Source organism: Podarcis erhardii, assembly GCF_964252035.2.
Source record: "Podarcis erhardii genome assembly, chromosome: 1".
NCBI classification, from domain to species: Eukaryota; Metazoa; Chordata; class Lepidosauria; order Squamata; family Lacertidae; genus Podarcis; species Podarcis erhardii.
Genome location: NC_138497.1, coordinates 92,243,955 through 92,270,169, shown reverse-complemented (window position 1 = coordinate 92,270,169; position 26,215 = coordinate 92,243,955). Strand labels below are relative to the sequence as shown.

The window sequence follows — 26,215 nt, the reverse complement described above, 5'->3', positions numbered from 1 at the left end:
TGTGCCTGGTATTTTTTGGCAACAATGAAGCAGTTAATACCCTTTTCAAAGACCTCCGCAACTCCCCATTGCATGAAATTGCCCAGCTGTCAGACCTTCAGACTCGCCTTCATCCTCACAGCAGTTCTTCTCCTGCTTAAAAAGGGGGATATCCGGAAACAGGGCATTCCAGAAGAGGAAAGGGGGAGGAAACTGTCAGCTGTGCTGCTCTTCATCACGTCCTTAGGAGACGGCATATTTTTCTCTTCACTGATTGCAGCTGGATTTGGAAACAGCCAGAGCAGGATTTTGACCCCTCTCTAGAGACATTTTCTCCTCTTTCTCCAAAGTCTTATTTTCATCTCTAGTGAGTTACTTGCTGTCTATCACCGGCTGCTGAGTAAGTTTCAAAAGTATGAACACCTAAAAGTGTAGCTGTGCCTCTGGGGTGCACACAGAGGATGGATGGCCTACTGAAAATACTTATGAAAGGCAGTGAGGCCCTGTATTTGACGGGAAGAGGAGGAACAAAGATGCCCGTGCGTGTGTGCCAAGATTCCGCAGCAGCAGTGCAGAAAAACATTTTATTACTAGCATTATCATTATTATATTTATTTATTTATCTCCCACCTTTCTCCTGAGCTGGGATTCGAAAACTTAGCAGAATGTGGCACCAAAGCACAGGACTCAGTTTCCTGAGAATTTCAGTTTTCTGCCTTTCTTTGGAAAAATTCTTTCTTTCTTTTGCAGATTTCTAATCTTTAGCAGCACCTCCTGGAATCTGAGAAGCTGGAAAGAAAGCCAACTAACAGCATTCTACACATGTCTACTAAGTAAGTCCTATTGAGACCAATGGGACATACTCCCAAGTAAGCGAGTAGAATGGTTGCATGTGCTGTAGCAAACCATCTCACTGGCATATTTCTGTATGATTTATTCCATTTCTGTTGGAAAGTGGAAAGAGCAAAGTAAGGACCTTATAGAGCTGTGACGATCAGCAATGGAACTATTTACACAACTGAATGACAAACTATTAATAAAGATACACACCACTGTGATTTCTGCGATTGATAACACCTGTTGAGTAGTCAATATTCCAGTTAACAAATTTATACAGAGGACAAAAGAGATAGATTCTGAGGAAGCTAAGAATAGAATGCTTACCCTTGCAGAAAGGCCTTGCTATATATATGCTGTAGCATATTTCTTTCTTTTTCCTGTCATTAAAGTCCAGCATAGGAAGGAGGAGGCTACAGCACCAGAGCAAACTGGTAAAACTTACCCATGAATGGCATGGATAGAGTGAGGTTCATAATGGTATCTTCCTTCCTGGTGACGCATGTCAATTGGCAAAGGAGCATGGAAGGCTGGGAAAAGATGCTGTGGCACTGTGGAAGGAAAAAGAAAAAAACGGCTTCAAAAAACTTCCTTCGTTTTATTAAAAAGAAGGGGGGGGGAAGCCCCACAAAACAGTTTCAAAAGCACTAAAACTCCATGCATTTCAGAGCAAGTGCAGAGGCAAACAAGGGGGTCTTCGAGATATCTGTACTATCGTACACCAGAGAAGGAGAATGAATAAATAATCAAAGCCATTTGGAGAAATCCTACATCTTCGACATAAAAGATCTCCAACAGGGTTTTTGACAAAGACAAGCAGCTAAGCGCTCTTTGAACTCAGGGAGATTATAGGAAGCACCAAGGAATACTCGGATCCCAGTGCAAATCAGAGTCGACAGAGCTTGGCGGAACCCAGACCAGAATTGCTTCCACTGTCAGCAGTAGCAGCACCTTTCCCTAAGGTATATACACAAACATCCCAACTTGGAAATATTTATCTAAGAGTGGAACAGGCAAGCAAAGCACCAATGTGAACTCTTTTTTTAAAAAAAAAAACTTTTTTTTATTCAAAATTAAAACAAAGCATATTATCCAAAAACGTATCATCCTTATCCCCCCCCCCATTTTTCCTCCCTTCCCCCACCCTCCCACACAAAACCCACCCACCCCCACCCCCCGGCTTCCCTCAGTTCCAGTCTTTGGTTTCTCTGAGAATGCTGTTTTCTGCATGTTACAAAGTTGTATAGATCCTCAAACTATTTAGCTGATTATTATCAATAAAAAGTTTGTGAATGTTTATTCAAAGCCAGCCAAGGAGTCCAGTTCGCTTTGTTGCGTCTTCAAATACTTTGTAAAGGGTTCCCATTCAACTTTAAAGTCACAGTTATCCTTGTCCCATAGCTTATATTGTCAGTCTTGCCAGTTCTGCATAGTCCATCAATTTTTCTTGCCATGATTCTTTAGTTGGGGTTAGAACCAATGTGAACTCTTTAAGCAGTAAGAACTGGAAAGGAAATGTGGCTGTGGTCCCTCTGAAAGAACCTTAATTGCCCTTACTTATCATCATTTGTGGCCCCACTGATGTGCATTTGTTTCCACTTCATTAAAGAGGTCTGCAAAGACTGCAGAACACCTACAGTGGCTGAAAGCTACAAGCCTTGGTATTTATTGCCAGTCCCCAAAGTTAACAGTGTGATTATCTGAGAGCTGTAACGCAGTTGGGAAATTCACTGCACAAAAATGATAAACTGACTAATGCATTTGTATGACCTCTCAACCCTACATTTAGAGCCTGCTTTCCTTCTGCCATGAAACCCAAAGCAGCATACATGTGGTTCACAGGCACTGAACTGACCTGACCCAGACCTGCTTAGCTTCAACAAGATGGTAGCCTAATGCCCTCAAATCATGCCCTAGAACACCAGTCTTCCATTGGTGGGTTGGAACTCTCGACCAGGTCACAGTCTGATCTAAGTTGGGTTGCAAGAGAAGCCATACCACCATACAAATATAATAAATATAAATATAATATGGTGCAAAAATTAGGAAATGGGTCCCTGAATGCATTTTTTATTATTATTAAAGGTGGGTCCAGGCAATGTAAATAAAAATGCAAGAGGGATTGGGCACTCCCCGACCCTTTTGACTTTATTAGGAGGAATAAAAACTTATCTATAGAACATCCCCAACCCTTCTTTTCACTGTGGTCTTGTCAGCACAAGAGGAATATTTGGAAACTGCTTGAACTGCACAGTGAGCAAAAGCGAAAGAATACAGAAGATTATAGCTCTATATCATCTATCTATCTATCATCTATCTATCTATCTATCTATCTACAGTGGTGCCCCGCAAGACGAATGCCTCGCTAAATGAAAAACCCGCAAGACGAAAGGGTTTTCCGATTTTTTAGCGGCTTCGCAAGACGAATTTCCCTATGGGCTTGCTTCACAAGACGAAAGCCCATAGGGAAATCTCCGGGACAGCGGGGAACCCTCCTCCCACCGCAAGCCCTGGGAACAGAGGAGAAGCTGCGTGCCTTCCCCTCTGTTCCCGGACCTGTCCTGAAGGCTTGCGGTGGGAGGTCCGGGAACAGAGGAGAAGGCACGCAGCTTCTCCTCTCTTCCCGGGGCTTGCGGTGGGAGGAGGGTTTTTCCTCCCCACCGCCAACATTCAGAAGGCTGTTCTGAAGGCTGGCGGTGGGAAGAAAAGCCCTTCTCCTGCCTCCAGCCTTCAGAAGAGTTCCCCGCAGGGCTCCCCAAGCTGTGAATGTTTGCCGCGCGCGAGGGGCGCTCTGCTTAAGAGCGCCCCTCGTGCGGGGCAGCAGGCTGCTATCCGCAGCTTGGAGAGCCCTGCGGGGAAGTCCTGCAGGGCTCCCCAAGTTGCAGATGTCTGCCCCGCGCGAGGGGCGCTCTGCTTCAGAGCGTCCCTCGCACCGGGCAGCAGGCTGCTATTCGCAGCCTAGGCAGCCCTGCAGGAACTCTTCTGAAGGCTGGCGGCGGGAGAAGGGCTTTTCTTCCCACCGCCAGCCTTCAGAAGGCTGTTCTGAAGCCTGGCGGTGGGGAGAAAAGTCCTCCCCCCCCCCAGCCTTCAGAAGAGGTCTGGGGACAGACTGTCCCCGGACCTGGTCTGAAGGCGGTCTCCCTAGGAACACATTAATTGATTTTCAATGCATTCCTATGGGAAACCGTGCTTCGCAAGACGAAAAACTCGCAAGACGAAAAAACTTGCGGAACGAATTAATTTCGTCTTGCGAGGCACCACTGTATCTATCTATCTATCATCTATCTATCTATCTATCTATATCTATCTATCTATCTATCTATCTATCTATCTATCTATCTATCTATCATCTATCTATCTATCTATCTATCTATCTAGCATCTATCTAGCATCTATCTAGCATCTATCTAGCATCTATCTCCATCCCTCTGAAAACCACCTGGCTGCCAGGGCTGTTGAGAGAGGAGTAAAATCAGAAATGATGGTGTAGAAAGAGTTCAAGGTTCCATAGCAGCCTTGTTCTAGGAGTCACAGGGGAATCCTGGCAGCTATTTTGCAGCCTGGCCAATGTCAGCACACAGCAGAGTAACTGTTAAACCTCCAAAGAGAAAAACAACAACAACTATGGAGTTAATATGAATGAATTATGGGTCTACTACCACCTCCCCAACCCCAGCCATTCCAGGTTCTATGTAAACATTGATTTGACACTGCTCAAAGGGCCTGTGTAGTAGGAATCTTTTAAATAAAGATGCAGCTAGTGTCTACCCAAGTAGAAAGGGCATCATGACCCTGTTTGGTCTCAAATGAAAACAAAATCTCATTCACACTCCAGTTTTATAGCCGCTAGACTCTTCAGTGCCAACCTCTGTCCAACTCGATGCCAAGTCCACAAGCACTTAACAGTTTTCAGTGCCAAGGCTTAACCCTGAGAGAATCAACAATAGAGAACATGTGCAGAATGTACTTCCTTTCCAACTGAAGTGAGCTGGGGAGTCCCTCGCTGGAAAGAGTTGTGCAAACAAGGCCTTTGTCTCATACTGGGTGACCACTTCAGTGGTACACCCAGCTTTGGAAAGCTAAACATTGATTTAGGGGACACTAACATGTGGCCAGCACCATGCCTAACTGAGTACTGGCCCCTAAAGAAACTGGCCCATCTTTTGTATCTGTCAAGGCAAACTGTCAAAGCGATAAACAACTACCTGACATTCAGAAGACATCTTAAGGCAGCCCTGTTCAGGGAAGTTTTTAACGTGTGATATTTTACTGTATTTTTGGTTTCTATGGAAGCCGCCCAGAGTGGCTGGGGAGGCCCAGCCAGATGGGCGGGGTATAAATAATAAATTATTATTATTATATTATTATAAACTTTGATGCTTAAGTCCCAGTGGGGAAATGGAGGTAAGAGCTCGCTCACGCGTTATGACGTACTGGCAAACACCTGTTACATACTCCATATACATGCTGAAAGAACCTTTATCACACATGTTTGCAAACATCCATTTGTTGCTTTAGTATGCATTTTATAACATAACATGTGGTTGAATCCCTGACACCTCCAGTCGAAAGGATAAGAGGTAGGAGGTGATGAGAATGGCTTCAGGTGAAACCCTGGATAGATGCTGCTATGTGGATCATGTCATGACATAGATTAGTCATTAGTTGGATCAGGATGGAGCCAGGAGTTTCTTGTCACTGTTCTGCTCTTGCTGGAGTGAAAGTGACAATAAAGTTATTATCTAGCTTCTTGACTGGCATTTTCACTAAGCCTTTCATGATAACTACTCAATGGACAAGTATTCTTACCGGGTGTGAGGCAGTTACATAGTTATACACACAGGGGTTAAAAGAGGTGGACATCCTTGGAATGTTTAATTATTAGTTATTAACAAAATTTTTTGCTTGTCCTCTAGCCAGTGTACATAAAGAACTAAAGACTTACATGGAAGCAAGCTCCCAAGAAATCCGTCTAGACTTACTTCCCCACATGTGTATTTATGAAATGATGGGTCTGACCCTCTAGTATGGTTCTGCTATGGTCATTCACTGTGTATTTCTGCCTATTAGTATGATTGCTGATCTTTTGTTGATGTTGATGAACTATGTATGAAATGATTTTATTGTGGTTTAGTATATAACTGGCCCTGGGATCATTTGAAGAGCAAGATTATATCTAAAACAAGTAAATAAATTTAATTTAATTAAACTAGCTATTTAACAAACAAACAAACAAATAAATATGGGATATTATAATTAGAAACCTGGTATTGGTGTGTGGGATGATGTATGAGGTCACGTGGATAAAGAGGACAAAATAAATTGTACTGTAGCATGGACATTGAGTTTACAGGAACCCATAATAATTACCGTAAATGGAAAGACCTAACATTGTTCACTCCAGATGTTGTTGGATGTCCACTCCCATCACCCTTGACCAATAGCCCTGCTAGCTGGGGCTGATGGGAGTGGTTGTCCAACAACATCTGGCTACCTCTGCATTAAAGGAAGGAGAATACAGAGAGATTGTACTTAAGAAATCAAACAACAGAAGCACAGGATCTCATATTTTTCTTGAAAATGTGGACATTTTTTCTGACTGTAGAAAAGCCTCTTTTTCTTGTCCTTGGTTGCCTGGGCAGATATATTTCATGTATTAGGAAGATTGCAACCTTGTTACCTGTAACTTTCCAGGGGGCATGTAAACACTAGCCTTAGGCAAAGAAGGGATATAGAACAAGGCAAATATAAAGATGATCTCCATGCACTACCAATCACAGAATGGCAATCCCTATCAGAATCAGCATTTTTATTTTTGTTTTCTGGAGACAGAAACAATTGCCTGATTTCTCGAAGGGTAAGCATACATTTCAAGAGAGAGAGAGAAATCTCTTTCAGCAGTCTAAACAGAAAATGCAATTTCTTAAGTTGCCCTTGTTGGTGTCTCTTCCTTGAATGTTGAATTCAAATAAATGAGGGATAAGACAAGACTGAAGTGGAGAGCTTTAAACCAGTGGTTCCCAAACTCCCCACCCCCCCCATTGACCACTTGAAAATGGCTAAGGGTCTTGGTAGACAGAGTAATGACTTTTCTGCCAGTTTTAGCAACTGTAATCTGCTGTGCTACATGCTGTGTGCTTTTCAATTGTATTTTTACAGACATACTTACAGACTCCCCCAATGAAGCTCACTCACCAACAAGTGGTCCACAGAGCACCATTTGAGTAGTCCTGCATTAAGCTTATTTACACATTTTGCCTTTTCCTATCTAGAATATTGTATAATACACATCATATTACTGCAATGCCGGACAACCGTGCTGGACATCTTACAACAAAATCCTATACACGTCTGCTCCAAAGTAAGTCCCACTGAGTTCAATGGTCCTTACTCCCAGCTAGGTGGGCATAGGTTTGGAGACCCAGCACAATAATTTACAGGTTGCTAAGCAGGACATGCAGATTAATACTAAAAGTGCATGAACTCAAAAGCTCCATGAGATTAAAGGGGCAGCTGAACTACTATGCTGATATTGCCCCCTTGGTGTTGGATAATTTCCACATTTCCCACAACCACGTGTTGAGTGTAGTGGTGTAAGCTGACACCAGCACATGTGTGGAAGCCATGGCAGCTGTAACTCTGTGCTAACAGGGTTTCAACATCAACAGAGTCTGTGTGTGCAGTCTTTGCCCACTGCAGATGATTATGCTCAGTATATGGCTGTTGGAGCTGCACAACATTGGGTTCATGGCCCTACTGCCGCTTTAATTGTGTGGAGCTCCTTTATGTAATTAATGCAAGAAGGGGGCTGTCCACTCTCTGTCCACATTACTGGCTCCTGGTGGTATGGCTGGACAAACACAAAAGTCTAATGACATCAAATGCAAGGCATGGGATAAACTTACAGATGTTATGGGGGGCGGGGAGGAGAAGAGACTTCACTTTATAACATCTAGTTTTGCTGTGAGGAACAAAATGGAAACACACCCCTTCCCCTTTAAGCAGTTATAGCTGGTGGCACGGGCCTCATTTTCATTTGATGTCCCTTAGAGTTCAGGAACTTGTGATTCAATCAGAATCCTAGATAGCAAACTGCCCCCAGGTTATCAGTGTTTTTATGATGTCATCCGAATAATGATCTTGCTGTTAAAGGGAGTTGAATGGGCAGAAGAAAGATCTCTTGCCTGAAAGCGCCACAACCTCCAGCTTAATGCACCGTTAATAATAGACTGGGGTGAATTATCAGAGGAGAGAATAGGGAAGGGGTCAGAGAAGGTCTGAGACAAAAGAGCAGGGGGTGGGGGGAACTGGGTCACAGCAAGCATGACAGAGCATATCCTATGGGTACGCTGGTGGGATTCTCCGCAGATGAAGTCACAGCTACCACACAGAATTGGAACGTGCTGGGAAAGTCATCTGCAGGAGCCCCATCCAACTAAGGGGGTGGGTGAGAAGCAGAGCAGAAAGCCAAACTTACAGTAGCTCTGACTTAACCTGCAATCAAAACTCCATTAAGGGCTTACATTTAATAGCGCTTCAAGTAAGATGACTTATTTGAAGCAGTTTACAAAATACGCCCAGTGCAGAACGAATGCACTCCGTGCCAAAGAAGGTAATTATGTGGTTGCTAATTACACTTTGTCTGCACATTTTAAAGCCAGAGGTGAATGTGTAACTTGAGCTATAAAACAAAGCCTCATTCAAATTGCTGCTATAGTTCCCTCCCCCCTGTGCTGCTGCATCAGTGGCAGGAATGATCTCCCCCTTCATCCCCACCCCCACCCTCCTAGCAAAACAAAAGAGGATACAGGTACACAGAGAACCATGTGTGATGCATTCCGCACTCTCAGCATTGCTTTCTACAGATCATTCATGCTTTAATCATCCATGACAAAAAGATGTTGGAGAAAACTACTGTTGCTGTTTTCTTTAACCATCTGGAGATTTGCATTGCCTCCTGTTGCATTATTTTTAAGCTACGGGTGGAATGCAGTTGGTTTCCTTGCATAAAGGGATGGGCTTTTGATCCAGTGAGGCATCACTATTGGAAGAGGAGGAGAGGGTTGTTGTTTTTTTTTTTTTTAAAAAAATACAAATTCCCACTTTCCATCACTGTCTCCCATGCCACTTCCCACCCTGTTTCTGGAGCTGATTTTCAGGGAATGTTGAGGGTTGCAAGGAGGAAGGGAAATGAGGGGGGAATCCCTTCCCTTCTTCTTCTTCTCTTAGTGGGTGCTTCCAGTGGAACAAAAGCCCACCTGTGAGTGCAAGGGCACCTGCTGTAGCCCATCTCTTATCATTTACCAAGGGCACTTCATTGAGATGGAGATGATATGGGCTACGTGGCAAGTTACTACCTGATAAATGTTCAGCAGCATACACCCCAAAATTAAAATGGCACGGCAGGACAAGAAACTGGGGATTGCAACTGTTAGCTTTTCACAAAGCTTTACAGCATTTTGACCTCTCTTTTCTCTCACAGCTGAAGATGCAATGCTTGCAGTAGTCCTTCCCCTTCTAGCCCTTCTAGGTGCCACCATGGACAGCGAAATTTAAAAGCCAAGAAGTGCCCAGGGAGGGCTTCAGGGGAAGAAGAGTAGAGAAGCAGTAGGAGGGTGTGAGTAGGTCTGAGGGAGCAGAAGGGAACAAATCCAGGATGACTACAGGTAATAATTTACCTAGTGGTAAGCTTACCAGAGTGTGCTTGTAAGAACTTAGTAAATAAGTGTTCAGCTGTATTTGCTTGCCAAGAGGAATGTTGAAATACACTACTTTCCCACTTCCCCCTATTTCTTGGGTGAATATAGGCAACTATAAATGGTAACTTACTTTGATGTGAATCCAATCATTTGATATCCAAGGAGAGAGGTTTTTTAAATAAATAAATAAATAAATAAATAAATAGGTTGTGAAATTTCCCTTGCACCTTGGCAGGATGCTACAGAGAACCAGTTTACCAGGGCAGGGAGAGTGTGATAAGGTACCACTTTTGCATTCACCCACTGAGATAATGGAAGAATGGCTGCTGGAGGAAGGAAGTCAAGGACTGCCTTCAAATTCCTACTAAGTCCTTCCAACCACAGTTGGAAAAAGTACTCTGGGCCACAGCAAATTTCTGGGAGCTCAGGAGAAATGCTTGGCCCAGGCCTATTCCCAAACTGTAAACCTGATCCTTAAGGGGGCATGTGACTTTATCCAGAACAGGCCTGTTCCATTTTAATCACAGCATCCATCACCATTTACCATCATTATCTCTATTTTCTTTGGATTGCGTTTCGGTTTAGTTTCCCTAATCCAGTTCATCACTGCCTGCAAGCACTGACTCAGGGTGCTCAACTGGATTTATATATATATATATATTAAAGTATTTATATCTCACCCTCCCACAAATCATAAGAGCAGTGTACAGCATCATAAAGAACAATTAAAAGCAAGAGAAAGCCATCATGAAAATGGCTGGCTCCTCAAAGGATATTTTAGATAATCTGAAGGGTTCTGAAGGAAAGGATAAACAGGGGTGGGTGTCACCCATATACTGATGTAATCATATTCCATAGCCTTAAGTCACATCCAGACTGAACACTCAAAGCACTCTTATACCACTTTAACAGTCATGGCTTTCTCCCAAAGAATCCCAGGGACTGTGGTTTGTTAAGGGTGCTGAGAGTTGTGGGACTTGTATTCATTTACTGCTGCTTAGGGGTGCATATATATGCATGCATGTGAGAGACAGACACACTTCATGTATTTGCTCCAGGACACATCAGTGTTTACCCACAATAATTATAATATTTGGAGCTGCCCTAAGGATTTGCCTTATAAGGGGCTGCAAATTAGATGTGAATGAATAATCCACTCTGACATAATTCACCCATGCTGCCTTTTTAGCTACCACTCTAAGGCTTGTGTTGGAACAGTTGAAGTTGCATCTGAAAAGTGAGCATGGGGACTCAGGTAGCTCCACACACCAGAGTCTATGATCAAGTACAAAATAACCCCTCTGCAGTGCCACAAATCCAACTCAATGGTGTAATGTTGGAAAATGTCAACCACTTCTACCTGGGCAATTATCTTTCCACAAGGACCAACATTGATGCCAAAATCCAGTATCGTCTGAGCTCTGTGAGTGTGGCTTTCTCTCGATTGAAGTGCAGAGTGTTTGAGGACTGGGACATTAGCAGGGAAACCAAAATGCTTGTTTACAAAGCTATTGTACTACCAAGCTTACTATATGCTTGTGAAACATGGACCACTTATAAATGTCATCTCCAACTCCTTGAAAGATTCTATCAACAGTGTCTCCGAAAATTTTTACACATCACTTGGGAAGACAGGAAAACTAATATCAGTGTACTGAAAGAAGCAAAGATAATCAGTGTGAAGCAATGATTCTTCAACATTAGCTTCGTTGGACTGGTCATGTTGTGCAGATGCCTGATGATCATCTTCCAAAGCAACCACTCTATTCCGAACTTAAAAATGGAAAGCGTAATGCTGGTGGTCAACAAAAGAGGTTTAAAGACTGTCTCAAGGCAAATCTAAAAAAAGTAGTATAAACATGGACAACTGGGAAACACAGGCCTGCGAGCACTCCAGGTGGAGAACAGCCTTTACCAAAGGTGTCATGGGCTTCAAAAACACTTGAAATCAGGACGCAAGGGAGAAACATGCTAAGAGGAAGGCACACTTGGCAAATCCACACCGTGATCAACTCCCGCTCAGAAACCAATGTCCCCACTATGGAAGGACGTGTGGATCCAAAATTGGCCTCCACAGTCACTTACGGACTCATTGTTAAAACCGTGTTTATGGAAGACAATCTTATTCGGCTACGAGTGATTGCCAAAGAAGAAGAAGACTGAAATTGTAAGTAAAGGATGTTTGTTCCATAAGACATCACTGTGAGACAGCTTAAGCAGACATCGTTCTGCCCTGGTAGCCAGTGCTTCTGATGGACACACAGGAAATGCCAGCATGAATAATGAGAGAATAATGTCCCCATTACGCAGTTTCCTAACATCCCCTGCAGTTGAGGGTCAGTGATATTTAATTCAGACCCACTTACTGCAAATTGAAGTGTTATTACTCTCTTTTAAAAATTGGATCTTTTCTGTTGAACCCCTGGGTTTTATTTCTCAACTGTGCCATTGACTCACTGTAAAACTAGCAGTCATAAAACCTTCACTGGAGGTGCGGTAAAATTTAGCTCTGGCCTATAATCTGCTTCAACACCCCCTGGTAAAAGTCTAGGCAGAAAGAAAGAGCACTATTGTTCTACCAGAGGTTCCAGATGCTTTCAGTTATGGGGAGGGCTAGAAAAGGATGCAAAGGTGTCCCTGAATTTGTTCTACCCCCATGAAGCTAAATAATTTATAATGGTGTAGTGTGGTATCACCACACTTCTTGAAGCATAGCGGAAGGTGAAGCCTTTGGAGAAGCAACAGCTCTTATGAATCATGATGGAGCCATGTGATGGAGCTTTGGTTTTCTTATATTATGTATCTATTGTTTATAGAGTGCCATCAATGTGCACAAGGCTTTACAGAGCAAGAACCAACCCTTCTGTAAGGATGTTACAATCTAGATCAGAAGCGGGAAAAGTGCCACCCTCCAGGTGTTGCTGGACTCCAGCTCCCATCAGCCCCAACCAGCCTGGCCAATGGTCAGCAACATCTAGAGGGCCACACCTTCCCCTGCCAGGCATTGTCTTTGAACTTCCTAGGCCACCCTTCTCCAACTGCTGTAGGGACAAGAAGTGAATCCTGCTTATTGCAGCTGGCAAGAGGGGAATGTTGAAGATGGGATTTTGGAGGAGAAGCAGCTGTTTCATCCTCATGATGTGGTTGCCAGGTTATTAAAGAGACAGCATGAGTTCTGGCTGATGACCTGGAAATCCTATGCGTGTATGGCCTGTATCTTTAACCAAGATTTCTAGTCTGTAATAGAAATTCCCCTCCCCTCTCTGGGTGTGGTTCCCTTCATAGCTCAGTGGGAACTAGTTTGAACCTTAGTCTTGCCTGGGTAACAAGTTCTAGCTGCTATGTTGAGTTTCTTTTCTGTTGTTCATAAATATTGAAGTTCTCTTGACTCCTCTGCTGCCTCCTAGTATTAGCGCAGACTCACTTTGAGGTTTTCTCACACAGGGAGTACACTTCCCAAACCCATGGGATATCACAAGAACATCTTAAATTCACTTCTGGTTGTAGTACTGGATCCAAGGCTGCAATCCTGTGCACATGTACCTGGGAGTAAGCCCTACTGAATACCATGGGACTTAGCAAACATGCCTAGGATGGCTTCTTGAGCTGTTAAGGAACTTGCAAACCCAGAGAAGCTGGAAAGTCGACCTGGAGGGTTTTAAATCAGCAGCTTGCTAATTGCACAAGTCCAGAGCTGCAGAGTGCTAAGGGCCTTGGAAATCACTTCCATTTCTTGGCTGTCATGCCAAGACGTATGTCTAAGCACCCCTCCAATCTGAAAGTTATTAAGGAACAATAAGGCCACAAGTCTTGACTGTACCACCATCCTTGTTAGGCTCCGCTCTTTTGCTTCTTCCCAAGAGGAAGTACTTAATAAGAATAATAATATCCTGAAAGAGTAACCCACGGCAGTGTAATTAAAAAAGCTTTCCTCGGCTCACTTTGAAGGAGGGGAGGGGAAAAAAATGAAAGCTGGGGGGTGGGTAGGATTAAAATCAGACAGGAAATTCCACTAGAACAAGTTGGCTGCTGTCCTAATAATACAGGCCCCTGCCAATTCCTCCAGAAAGCAATTGGAGGGGTGTTGGGGGAGGCCCTCTAGACTAGCTCAGATCTGAAAACATATTGTGAGCTTGACTGCTGAGGCAATTCTAAAAGAGAGAAGGGAGACACAATCGAATAAAAGGAAGTTTGCTTTGCTGGGAAGTCACTGTTATATAATGTGGCCATTGTGTAAAGAGAGGTTGCTGTCTTTTAGTGTAGAAAGCTAGTGTGTAAGACTATTGAACTTAAAGAACCAGATGGAATCCAGGGCTCATTCGTCCAACAGCTGCTTCGAAATAATAAGAAAGAAGTTCCAACTGGCTAGCAAAACTCCTGGAGTGAACCAAGGTAGAAGAGAAGATGAAAAGGGAAGGCAGGTGGTTGTCAAAAACACGCAAATGTTTGTGGAGGTTTGAGAGTGTGCTGGATAATGGGGGAAGTGGATCAAATCCCTTAATTGAAGAATCAAAAATATTGAAGGAAGAAGATTGATTTTATCCTCCCCAAAAAGAAAAAGAATAAAAAAGGAAAGCGCTTTCTTTTTTGTTTCCATCAGAGTTTGTAAAATCACTTTATATAGATTTACTATCAACCTTTTTTTTTTTTTGTTCACAGAATGGGTTGTTGTGGCAACATAAAATAGCTTGAATCTGTACTTTTAAAGCAGCCCTTGCTGAATTTAGGTTGACAGGAAAGGTTTCCATATGGAGTATTTCTGTGTGTGGGGGGGTGCAATGTGAGAGGGAATATCTGCAATATAATATTTATATTTCCTCATGTTTTAAACTATCAAAACAAAGAGCCCCACTCTGTCCTCTACCATCGCAAGCATACAGCATCAAAACACAATTGGCCACCAGACAGGCAGAAGGCATGTGCCATCATGGTGCTGCTTCTGAACGTATTATTACATTCAATAAATATTGATCAAACGTTAAGCTTATCAGGTCATAAGGCCTGTTCAAATTACCACTGAATTACCAAATCTACCCATCACAACTGGTGATTCTTCAAAGCACCATCTTATGGCACAGATCTATATGGAACCTGATGAATGTTCCATACTTTGTTCCATTGTGTACATTCAATAAGCAAAATGAATTGTTTCACAGAACCATCCTCAATAAGTAGGTGAAGTGCAATTCTGGGGTTCCAGAATTACAAACATTTTGTGTGAGGCCTTAGTGCTTGCATTTCTGGCAGATGCTTCTAGGTCCATATTCACACCATATATTTAGAGCACTGCCACACCTCTTTACAGTGAAGGCGTCCTCTGAAGAATTCTGGATGTTGTAGTTATAGGTGTTGAGAGTTGTTTTGAAACCCTCACAGTGCTACAGTTTCCAGAGTGGTTTAACAATGAATCCTTCTTCACAGGGAACTCTGGGACTTGTAGCTCTGCGAGGCAACAAGGGTTATAACAGTGCCTTAATGTACTGTATGAATATGGCCCAGATCAGTGGTACTGTTGAAATAAAACAACAACTGCTCAGTGAAGTCAAAAGGATCAAGGCCTTAACTGGCTGTCTCCTGGGGTTGCACAGCCAAGTGCTTTTCATGGTGGAAGCTGCATTCCTGGAATCCACTTGCAAATGGGCTGCATGTATGGATCAAAGCAAGAGTCGCACCTAGTCTGCATCCTGCAATGGGCCTCTTCAGATGGGCTAAGCCACAATCCCCTTCTTATTCTCATTTTGGTTGAAATCAATGACCTGCTTATAAAGGATTTAGCATGGCTTTTACAGTGGAGAAGCATGGGCAGCCAAGGAATACATTCTTGCAGAGATGCCCTAGAGCCAAGCATAACTTAATGAATAGAGGAGTGTAGAAATTTCACTCATTACCATGACTGGCTCACCCACTTTGAGGGCACCTTTTCAAACATTCCCTGCAAACTCCCCATTTTTGCCAGTACAGCCATTTGTCAATGCAATTTGTCAATGCAGGGAAATGATTCCACACTTCCTTGCAGAGCCACTGGTAAAACAGAAGAAAATACTTACCGGGCTGTTTCATGGACAAAATGACTGGAGTACAACCTGTGGCCTTCTCAGTAATGTTGGATTCTAACTTCCATTAGCCTCAGCCAGCATGGACAATGGCCAGGGATAATGGGAGTTATAGTCCAAAATCGTCTACCCTTGTAGTGGCACAGCTCTAGGAGTTCTGGGGTGTGATGGGTTTTTGGGACCCATGCCAGAAAAAAGACTGAAAACATATTGTTCTACCTTGTCAGCAATCCACATGTAGAGATGGACAGGGATAGTTTAACTGTTCAGGTTCAAACAAAACAAATTCCTTCCAGTAGCACCTTAAAGACCAACTAAGTCAGTTCTTGGTATGAGCTTTCGTGTGCATGCACACTTCTTCAGATACACTGAAACAGAAGTTTCCAGACCCTTCTATATAGTGAGAAGGTGGGGAGGGGTATTACTCAGAAGGGTGGTGGGAATGGGTGATTGGCAGATAGCTGTGATGAGCCTGTTGACGACTCTTAACGACTGCAATAGGTCTTACAGGAAAAAGCAAGGGGTGAAAAGGTGAAAAATGGCTTTGTCATGTATAATGAGATAAGAATCCAAGGTCTTTGTTCAGACCAGGTTTCTCCATGGTTTTGAGTTTGGTGATAAGTTGTAATTCAGCAGCTTCTCTTTCCAGTCTATTTCTGAAATTCCTTTGTAGTAAAACAGCTACTTTGAGATCTTGTATAGAATGTCCTGGGAGATTGAAATGTTCTCCTACTGGTTTCTCTGTCTTGTGATTCCTGATGTCCGATTTATGTCCGTTTATTCTTTGGCGTAAGATCTGGCCTGTTTGTCCAATATAGAGAGCTGAAGGACACTGTTGGCATTTTATGGCATACACAATGTTAGACGATGAGCAATTAAATAGTCCCGAGATGGTATGTGTGATGTTGTTGGGGCCAGTAATGGTGTTGTCCGGGTGTATGTGGCAGCAAAGGACATTCTATACAAGATCTCAAAGTAGCTGTTTTACTACAAAGGAATTTCAGAAATAGACTGGAAAGAGAAGCTGCTGAATTACAACTTATCACCAAACTCAAAACCATGGAGAAACCTGGTCTGAACAAAGACCTTGGATTCTTATCTCATTATACATGACAAAGCCATTTTTCACCTTTTCACCCCTTGCTTTTTCCTGTAAGACCTATTGCAGTCGTTAAGAGTCGTCAACAGGCTCATCACAGCTATCTGCCAATCACCCATTCCCACCACCTTTCTGAGTAATACCCCTCCCCACCTTCTCACTATATAGAAGGGTCTGGAAACTTCTGTTTCAGTGTATCTGAAGAAGTGTGCATGCACACGAAAGCTCATACCAAGAACTGACTTAGTTGGTCTTTAAGGTGCTACTGGAAGGAATTTGTTTTGTTTTGACTATGGCAGACCAACACGGCTACCTATCTGTAACTGTTCAGGTTCAATATGTGATGCATCCTACCATCAAATCCTTATAGAACTCCTGAGATGTGTTACAGCTGGGGAGGTCTCATTGGCAGTAGTGTTGCTTCCACATGATAGGCCTCAGCCCAAAGTTACTCTACTCCCTGCAGCCAGCATGGTGCCTTCAGGTACTATAGGTTTCAACACCCATTAACCCCAGTCAGCAAGGCGGACAGTCAGGGATGAGAGGAGTTGTAGTGCAGTCAACATCTGGAACCCTGTTGGCTACCACTCTTATATAAGGTACCACTTGTTTCTTTTTGGCTGCTGGTTCTTTTTAATATTTATACACAGCTGCTGTTGAGAGCTTTGGAATTCACCCCTGAGTGTTGTCAGTAATTGGAATGTTCAGACTCCCTAAGATTCTGAAGTTTCACCAGATTTTTCCTTTATGTCTTAAACTTCTTCTTTTTTCAATCTATGTCTTGTTTGAAAAGCAAACTGAGGATGCTAAATTCCACAGGGCCATGTGTTACATTTTATATTTCCATGGTGCAATTGTAGACATGTGGAATAAATTGATCCTTGTGCAGATGCCCTCTTTGTTCGCAAGGCCTGACTCTATAAAGTGCCAAGATCACCTGGAATGAGGGCTGCATTATAACGACCACAAGACAATGTCAAACCGAATGCCACAGAATACTACTTACAGCGTGGATAGGTTGTAGCTCTTTTCAGCTAGGGAATCACACCAGTGTTTGCCTAGAGCTGAAACAATCTGAACTGAACCAAAAGAAAAACATACTGATTCCCTGTATATTAAAAGTAAATGGTCCAGTTCTTTAGGTCTATGAAGGCATTTCACTCATTACCATCGATGAATCTATGAAGGAATTCACACACTCCGTGTCAATGGCACAACTTCAAGCAAGGTAGGATTTCAAGCATGTTTTCTCATTTTCTTTCATACTAAAGAAAATATAAAAGAGGTTTCTACTGTAGGAGAACATATGAAGGCCAACGTCTATAGCAGAAACTTTGATTTGAGTTTGTTTTGGTATCTTTTACTAGACTTGGGCTATATACTGTAGTCATACAAAAAGCAAACTTATTTGCTGTGGTTTGGCATATAGATATTACAAGCCCTAGAACCACTTTTGAAGTCAAATATGTCATGGAAGATGGAGAAAAAGATTTATAATTCATGCTCATAATATCATTATCAATGGAAGGAATCCATTCTGTTCTGAATAACTGACAAGGCGCTTGTTGTCTGTTTCTAGGGCAATTGGATCCCTATTACCTCAGTGAAGATCCTGCTAAGGAACACCTCCACCCACTGCTGCCTTGGCTAGTTGACTATTGCCAAGAATGGAATCAACCTTTAAGTTACACATGGAATGATCTCTACTATTGCTTATCTATAAACCTATTGCTTATATATATAAACTTATAAACTAAGTTTATAAAGTTTACCAAAAAAAGAAAAAAGAGAGAAAACTTTACTGTTGCATCAAGCAAGGTCCATTGGTCAATGGGAGAAGCCATCTCCCAATCCCAAGAATGTCCCTGGGAACAATGTTAGACAAAGAAATGACATCATTCCCCTGGGCAATCTGTCCCAAATTGCAAAGGGAATGCCACCATTCAAAGCAGCAGCGTAAGAGTGTGTGTGTGTGTGTGTGTGTGTGTGTGTGTGTGTGTGTGTTTGTGTGTGTATGTGCAACCCAACCTTTGTCCAGCTTAATAGAAGCACATGAAAGGTAAGAGCATATAAGGGGCATAGTTCAGTGAAAGAGCATCTGTTTTGTGGGCAAAGTACCCCAGTTTCAATCTCCAGGTAAGGCTGGGAGAGAATCTTGTCTAAAATCCAGGACAGCCACTGCCATACAGAGTTAGACAAACCCATAGGGTATATGGCAGTTTCCTGTGTTATTGATACAATAAGAACAGCTCTGCTGGATCAGATCAAGGCTCACCTAGTCCACAATCCTATTTCCACCAGTAGCCAAACAGATCCTTTCAGAAAGCCCAAAGCAGAACATGAAAGCAACAGTGCCTTTGCCCCCGCTCCTTACAATATTGTTTGCTGATCTCCCCTGGTATTCAAAGCTGCAATGGCTCTGCACATGATGACACCCCAAAGCTATTATAGCTAAGAGCTGTTAACAGACCATAAATGTTGAAGGGGCATAATTAATAAAAATTCAAAGGTGCAATAGATATAATACAGCATTCCCCAACAGATGGGAATTGTAGTTCAAAACATCTGGAGGGCACCAGGTTGGGAAAGGCTGATATCATATTCAGAGAGTTGCATGGGACAATAGGATTTTTGGCATCCAGTTTTCCCCACGCACCACATCACTGACTCACATGTACTGCTGTACTCAATAGAAAGGGCACGAGATTGGGCCTGGGATCACCCCACATAGGGAACCATTTCATTTTGCTGAAGCCACATGGTAAAGGCCATGTTGTTTCTTCCTACCACCGCACCCCCAGGAAGTACATGCAAATCTTAAGAACAGGGAGTTGTGGCCATTTTATAATGAGCATAAGACAGCCAGGATGGTCTTGGCGTAGAGGAGAGAATGAGGGAGTTATCAGTTGCACCCAGCTGTGGTTTTGGTGCTAGCTAATCACCCCCATGTATCATCCTGCCTTGGTAAGTAAATGTTCTGACTGGTATTAAAAATGGGCCTGGCGCCTTTTACAGCACATCCTCCTTGCTGCTCATGCAAAGTGCTGGTTGTTAGCATGCTGCCTGTGCAATGCAATTAGGGTGCTTAAGACTGTGAGGGGTCTTGAGAAGGTCCTGAAGAGTGATTGCAGTTCAGAATAATCACCCACCTGGTTGGGCGTTGATTTATGGCCTGCTCTGTTAATAGCCGTGCTTAACACAGGAGTTTGCTGAGATTAAGTAATTGCCTTAAACAAAAAAAAAATTATTATCTTTAAGTCTTTTGCTGATTAATGAATGGGTGCTAGAGAAATCATGTAATAGATCATCTGAGATTTCTCTCCCATCATGCACACACACACACACAAAAAAAACAAAAACATTGTTGGAATGAGGTTTTAAAAACATGATAGAGTTAATTGCAAAAGGAGGCATATATCTTTTGAACAGCTAGTGGCAGCACAAACTGTTACTATGGTTCCATATACTTTGCAAGCACTTTGTTGCGATTGAAACAGGGATAGAGAACCTGTGGCCCTCCACTTCCCATCAGCCCAAGCAAGCATGGCCAAGGATCAAGGATGGAGGAGTCCAGGAACATCAGGAAGGCCACAAATTCTCCACTTCTGAACTATGGTCAATTTGTGTTTCATATACGTGTATCATCACTTGTTGATATCATTTCGTGACTTGCAGCTGACAACGGTGCAAAACACGCTGTGCAAAAATCACCTGCTAGATTCCTTTGTGAACGATATCGTTCCAGAAAACAAGCACAAAATTCTCTCTGCTTGTTGAAAATTAGCACATCAGGGTCACCTTTCTCCTAATGTTCCAGTTTTCTTAAGGAGCTTTGAAAACTGAAGAGCTATGAGAAATGGGTTTTGCAGTATGTGCACTCTAGGAAGGACTCCACCACGTGATTCTGCTGAGTGCGTAGCGCAGATCTGACTGTATGAACTGTCTCAAGGCTCATCCACAGTTCCTTTTGTGCTGCGTTTTTAGGCACAGGCCTGGGCTTTCCAGGTCTGAGTCCAAGTGGGTTTGTTTGTTTATGTCCTAGCGCTTTCCCTGGAAAAACCCACATTTTACCGTTGAATCAGAGCAAACAGCAATTGGATTTTCTGCAGGTTGCAGTTTGCTTCAATTCAGTGGTGAAAGGCAGGTTTTCCCAGCATAAATGCTGGAAAAACAACAGCAGCAACAACAACACTACTCGGAACTTGGAAAGCCCAGACCTATACCTAAAAAGTGTGGATAAAAAGTAAGAGTGGATGAACCCTCTGTTGAAAAGACTCATGTCTGAGATGATGTAAGGTGGAAATAGAGCTCTGTCTGGTACATTCAAAGAGTGGGAGGAGGTTCACACATTCAAGACATCTCCTGGTTGCCATCTGATGTTGCGTGTTTGGTTCAGTTTTAGTTTTTGTAGCTATGGCAAATGAATGAACCTCAGCAGCCCAGGCTGCCATCTCCTTCCACGTTGCCTCTCCAAACTTTACTAACTCCCCCTCCCATCACACAGGCATACGTATACAATCCCATCTGCAATTTCTCACAGACTTCCACTTGTTTTCTCCTAAACGGCAACTTGAACAACACTTTTAAAAAAAGAGATGCCTGGGAACTGTGCTGGAATCCACACACAACAGGCTGAATAGAGATCACATTACTTGGGCCACTGTAGAAGTTTGTGACTCCCTGCTGGTTTATTTATTTTGCCAAGTGCTAAATTCATATGCAAAAGGTTCAGTGATTGCAACCCTCTTTGAAAGGACTAATAAATAAAGTCACAGAGAGCAGGAGCATATCAACTTAGCAGGTTTGTCTTCCTTCTGCTCCCCGCAAAAAACTGAATTCCTGTAGCACTGATCCAGAAGGTGGTCTATTAGTTACAAATTGATCAATGTACAGAGATAGAAAAATGCCCTTTGTCATCCGTTTCTGCATGCAGAGCAAGAGTATTCCCGAAAGATGGAATCTACTGCACAGGCAAAGTCTGGGGAACCCTCTCTTCCAAACTGGACTACAAATGCCAGTTGGGGTTGCTTCAGCACAGTTCAAAAGCTGGTCATGCAACCTAGTCCTGAATTAAACCAAGCTTTTATTCTAAGGCTGTATACACACAATACGTATAAAGTACATCCCCCTACCAAAGAAACCTGAGAACTGTAGCTTGTTAAGGGTGCTGGGAATTGTAGCTCTGCGAGGATTCCCAAGATTCGTGTGCGTGCGTGTGTCTCTCTCTGTGTGTGTCCGTGTCTAAAATGTATGGTGTGTATGCAGCCAAATACTGACATGCAAAATCACTTTATTGGCATTTGCCACTATGCTGCTGTAACACATGCTCATATTACCCCTCAGCATATTCATAATATGGCAGAGGATAGTGCATGCTGAAGTTTTTAAGTGAAAGAATGTGTTCCGTGAAAGATTAGACAATTCTGAGAGCAGCCAACAAGGCCTGCAAGAGATTTATAAGAAGACTAGACTATTAAGTCCATTAAGAGCCTTGCTGACCTGGGTCAATTTTCCTACGACCCTCACAGCTACAGTTGCACAATATTTTATCTGTTTAACCCTTTGATTTATGTTCTACTAAAAAACTCAGCCCACAGGCCCTGAAAAGGTCCTACTGAGTTTCACAGCGGCCTTACCTGGCTCATTAACGTCTTCAGTTGTGCTGTTACAAGCTGACTGGCACAGCCTGTGTCTGCACTTGATGCCGATCTGTTTGGAATTAGCCATCCTTTCCAATTCCCACAGTGCCTCTGGCCAAGTGTTGCTCTGGCCATTGTGAAAAAAAGTGTGGTCTGCTGTCAGAGCAGCCATGTAAGCTCACCTAGTGACAGAGGAGAGGGTTCATCAGAAGGCAGAGGCCCCCCTCAAATCTGGATTGGGGTACATTTCTCAGGTATCAACCCAGAGATTGTGCCTATCTCTTTAACGGGGAGGGGGCAGAATACAACTCCTGAAACAAAAATCCTGTTAGAGCCACCACGTCAGAAGAGCCACTAGCCTATTGTTCTTATCCATTTACTACATTTGTATCCCACCTTTGTTTCCGAAGAAAGCATCCATGGCTGCATAGGTGGTCTTCCAACCAGCCCCTACCCAGAACAAGACTTGCTTAGTGTCAGTCCAGTTACTACATCAAGTGGTATCAGGCTGCTGGGGAGAAATGCAACCTGCTTTCAAGGTTGCCTGAATTGGTAGGGATATTTTGTTCCCATGAGAAAACTGCTGAAACTGTTTTCCGCGGCATATGACTCACAAATATTATTCTTTGTAAGGTGGATGTAATCTTTGGTGCCATGAGGCTAGACACCTAAAAGCCCCTTCTGAGGGAAGGAAGCAGGTTGGCACTTGTAGAGATGGATTGCTTTCCTGTCACTGAGATGTGATCAGATATACAAAATCTCTCTCAGGACTAATGTTTATGTTTGTGTGTGTGTGTTGTGTGTGTGTCAATGTCAATGTTTACCCTACCAGAACCACATGCCCTCATAACGCATCAATAGAGTAGTCAGTTATGCATTACCAAAGAAGAAGCCAAAAGAGGGCACAGATTTTCAGAAAATGGATGTATGGAAGTGAGAGCTGGACCATAAAGAAGGCTGATCACCGAAGAATTGATGCTTTTGAATTATGGTGCTGGAGGAGTCTCATGGACTGCAAGAAGATCAAACCTATCCATTCTGAAGGAAATCAGCCCTGAGTGCTCACTGGAATGACAGATCCTGAAGATGAGGCTCCAATACTTTGGCCACCTCATGAGAAGAGAAGAATCCCTGGAAAAGACCCTGATGTTGGGAAAGATTGAGGGCACAAGAAGAAGGGGACACACAGCTTGTAGGAACTCTAGTTAAGCAATATTTTTTTTAATGTGCATACCATTGCCTTTAAAGTATGGATGGGGGAGCTGTGGCCCTGCAGATGTTGTTGGACTCCAACTCCCATCAGACCCAGCCAACATGGCCAATAATCAGGGATGATTAGTGCTGTAAACCAACTTCATTTGAATGCGCCCAAGTTCCCTATCCCTGAAAACAATCCATACCAGAGAGAGAGGGAAAGAGAGAGAGAGATTACTTGTTATTGTCTCAAAGTTCCTAAAGAGAAAATGAGGCTTGGGCCGCATTTGCTCGGCCCAACTGCAAGGAGTCTATTAAGCAATTATAGGGCTATGCTTTGAAGAGTGTGTGGTTGCTTGTTTCGTCAGCATCCTAAAAAACAACTCCCAGATTCTTCCATCTTGCATCCTTTTGTAAACTTATAAACATCCACCCTTTTTTAAAAAAAAACAAACAAACATCCCATCGTCTTGGGCTGGGAGTCTGTTGCAAGCAACATCACACATTTTGCCAGAAACCTTTTGACACCAAAGAGGCTTTTATGAGCTGAGTGCACACAGCACATTTCCTCACTTCCCAGCTCGGGCTCACAAAAAACTCCCCCCCCCCAACCCCCTATCTTCAGTTGTAACTGATAACGCCTCCTATCCTAGCACAGCTTGGTACCAAGCCCAGCCACAGACAGCAGATGATTCATGCAGCTCCTTCACCACATTCTCTGATATGCAGCTGAGGCTTCTCCTGGGGCCTTGACTCTTAGGGCGGATACAAATGCTTCCCCCCCTTTTTTTTAGTGTGGTGAGCGGGGTTTGAACCACGCAAAACCACATTCACCAAGTTAGGTCTGGAATGAGTTTGTTTGATCGGGCTAACAGCAAGCAGTTGGGATTTGTTGAGTGTACGTAAAGCAAAACACCAGACAAATCCTTTTAAGAATGTGTATACTACCATAGGAATTTGAGACCACTGATCTAATTGGCACAGTATCCTATCTTATTGAAGATCCAGCCTCTGTTCCCAAATTCTGACGATCTCAAGAGGTATTGTTGTACGAAGGATAAGGCTGTCAATGGCTGCTAGCCATGATGACTGTGTTCTGCTTCCATATTCTGAACACCAGTTGCTAGAAACACGGGAAGGGAGAGGGCTTTAGTGTTCAGCTCCTGCTTGCAGATTTCCTATAGGGATCTGGATGGCCATTGTGAAAGCAGAATGCTGGATTAGATGGGGCAGTGGCAGGCTTTTTTAATATTCTTATTTCACGAGTACCCTGCATGCCTTTTGTTTTATCACTATTTGTTTTATCACTATTTATTTTATTGAATGGATATCCCACCTCTCTTCCACAAAGGGATTCAAGGTAGCTTTTTAGAATCATAGCACCTTGACATTTAGACTGCAGGTCTGTGAAAACTGCTTTGCTTTTTTCACTAGATCCCTGAGGATACGCAACAATCAAAGGCAGGTGCAAAATAGCAGCTCAGGGAACACAGAATTAAGGAGTACATGCTCAGCCTGCACACTGGCGCGGCCCCTGCACACTGGCGCGGCCTAGTTGAAGTCTGCACTGGCCTCCACCACATCTGCAGACATTGCAGGACTAGTATGGTCTGGCACAAGGTCATACCAGCCTATGCAACATCAGGAGATGCTGTGCAGACTGGCGTGGCCTAGCAGAAGGCTTCACCGACCTGCACAACACCGGAAGATGCAACAGGGACTGGCAGTGCCTGGTGTGAGGCTGCGTTGGCCTGTTCAGCATCAGGAGATGCTGCGCTGTCCTGCTGCTCCTCTTCCTCTGGCACTGCAGACATTTTGGAAGGGCAGTTCAGGTCACAAACACACACTGTGATGGATGAAGGAAAAAGAGTGGTGACATGTGGGGTATCCCTTCCATTTCTTGGTCCTGTGCTCTGGTGTGAGCCCAGAGATTCGCGCCAAAGTGCAGAATCAAAAAATGCTCGTCATTTGGTCCTGCGCTCTGGCACGGTCAGAGCATGGGAACCAAAATGGCACATCCAGGATTGGGATCAGTAGCCATGGCAGCTTCTGTGTCAAATCCATGATGTCCTGCTTAAATTGGGGCGCTTGGAGGGTATCTAGTTGCCAGCTGCAGCTCCAGCTTGAATTAAACAGAAAAAGTTCTCCATATTTCGCTTTTTATCACAAGTTGTCAGAAATCCATAACCTTGCTCTGAGTTAAGGTACCTTTGGTTTGCCCTACTCCATGATCTTTTATAATAAATGATATCCAAGTTTAAAGAATGTTCCCATCAACAATAGAAGCACCAAAGGGTCCACTGGCATAGCCAGGATTTGGGGGGGGGCAGGCTTTATATTAGGGGGCAAGAACCGAGTTATCTGTGACTCAGTTGTTTAGTTAGCTAAGTATTTTTCTTTATTGACTTGATGGGGGGGGGGCTGGCCCCCTCTGGCTACACCCACGAAAGGGTCCTTTCCTTCAAGAAAAAAGGTGGCATTTTCCTGTAAAGACAGATTAAGGGAATTTCATGCAAATTTAATGCACTTCACACAAAAAACCCCACTGAACCATGACAGACCTGTTTCCCGTTTGAAGGGATCTCACTGGAACAAAACACCAGTTTGGGAATGAATGAATGTAGCTTTGGCCATTCCCCTCCCCTCCCCCAGTGGCAAAGTGTGTTGTTGTTTTTTTGATCATGGATGTTGGACAGGCCCGTGGCTTCAGCATGA

The 26,215-nt window shown here is 43.4% G+C and overlaps 1 protein-coding gene across 1 annotated transcript in view; it reads right to left on the bottom strand.

The window, feature by feature from the left end:
- Positions 1-26,215, bottom strand: part of GLI2 (GLI family zinc finger 2) — a 199,071-nt gene that overhangs the window by 65,614 nt on the left and 107,242 nt on the right. Inside the window, exon 3 of the mRNA XM_081852582.1 lies at positions 1,262-1,367. Coding sequence (XP_081708708.1) covers positions 1,262-1,367 — 106 coding nt within the window. The remainder of the gene's footprint in view (positions 1-1,261; positions 1,368-26,215) is intronic.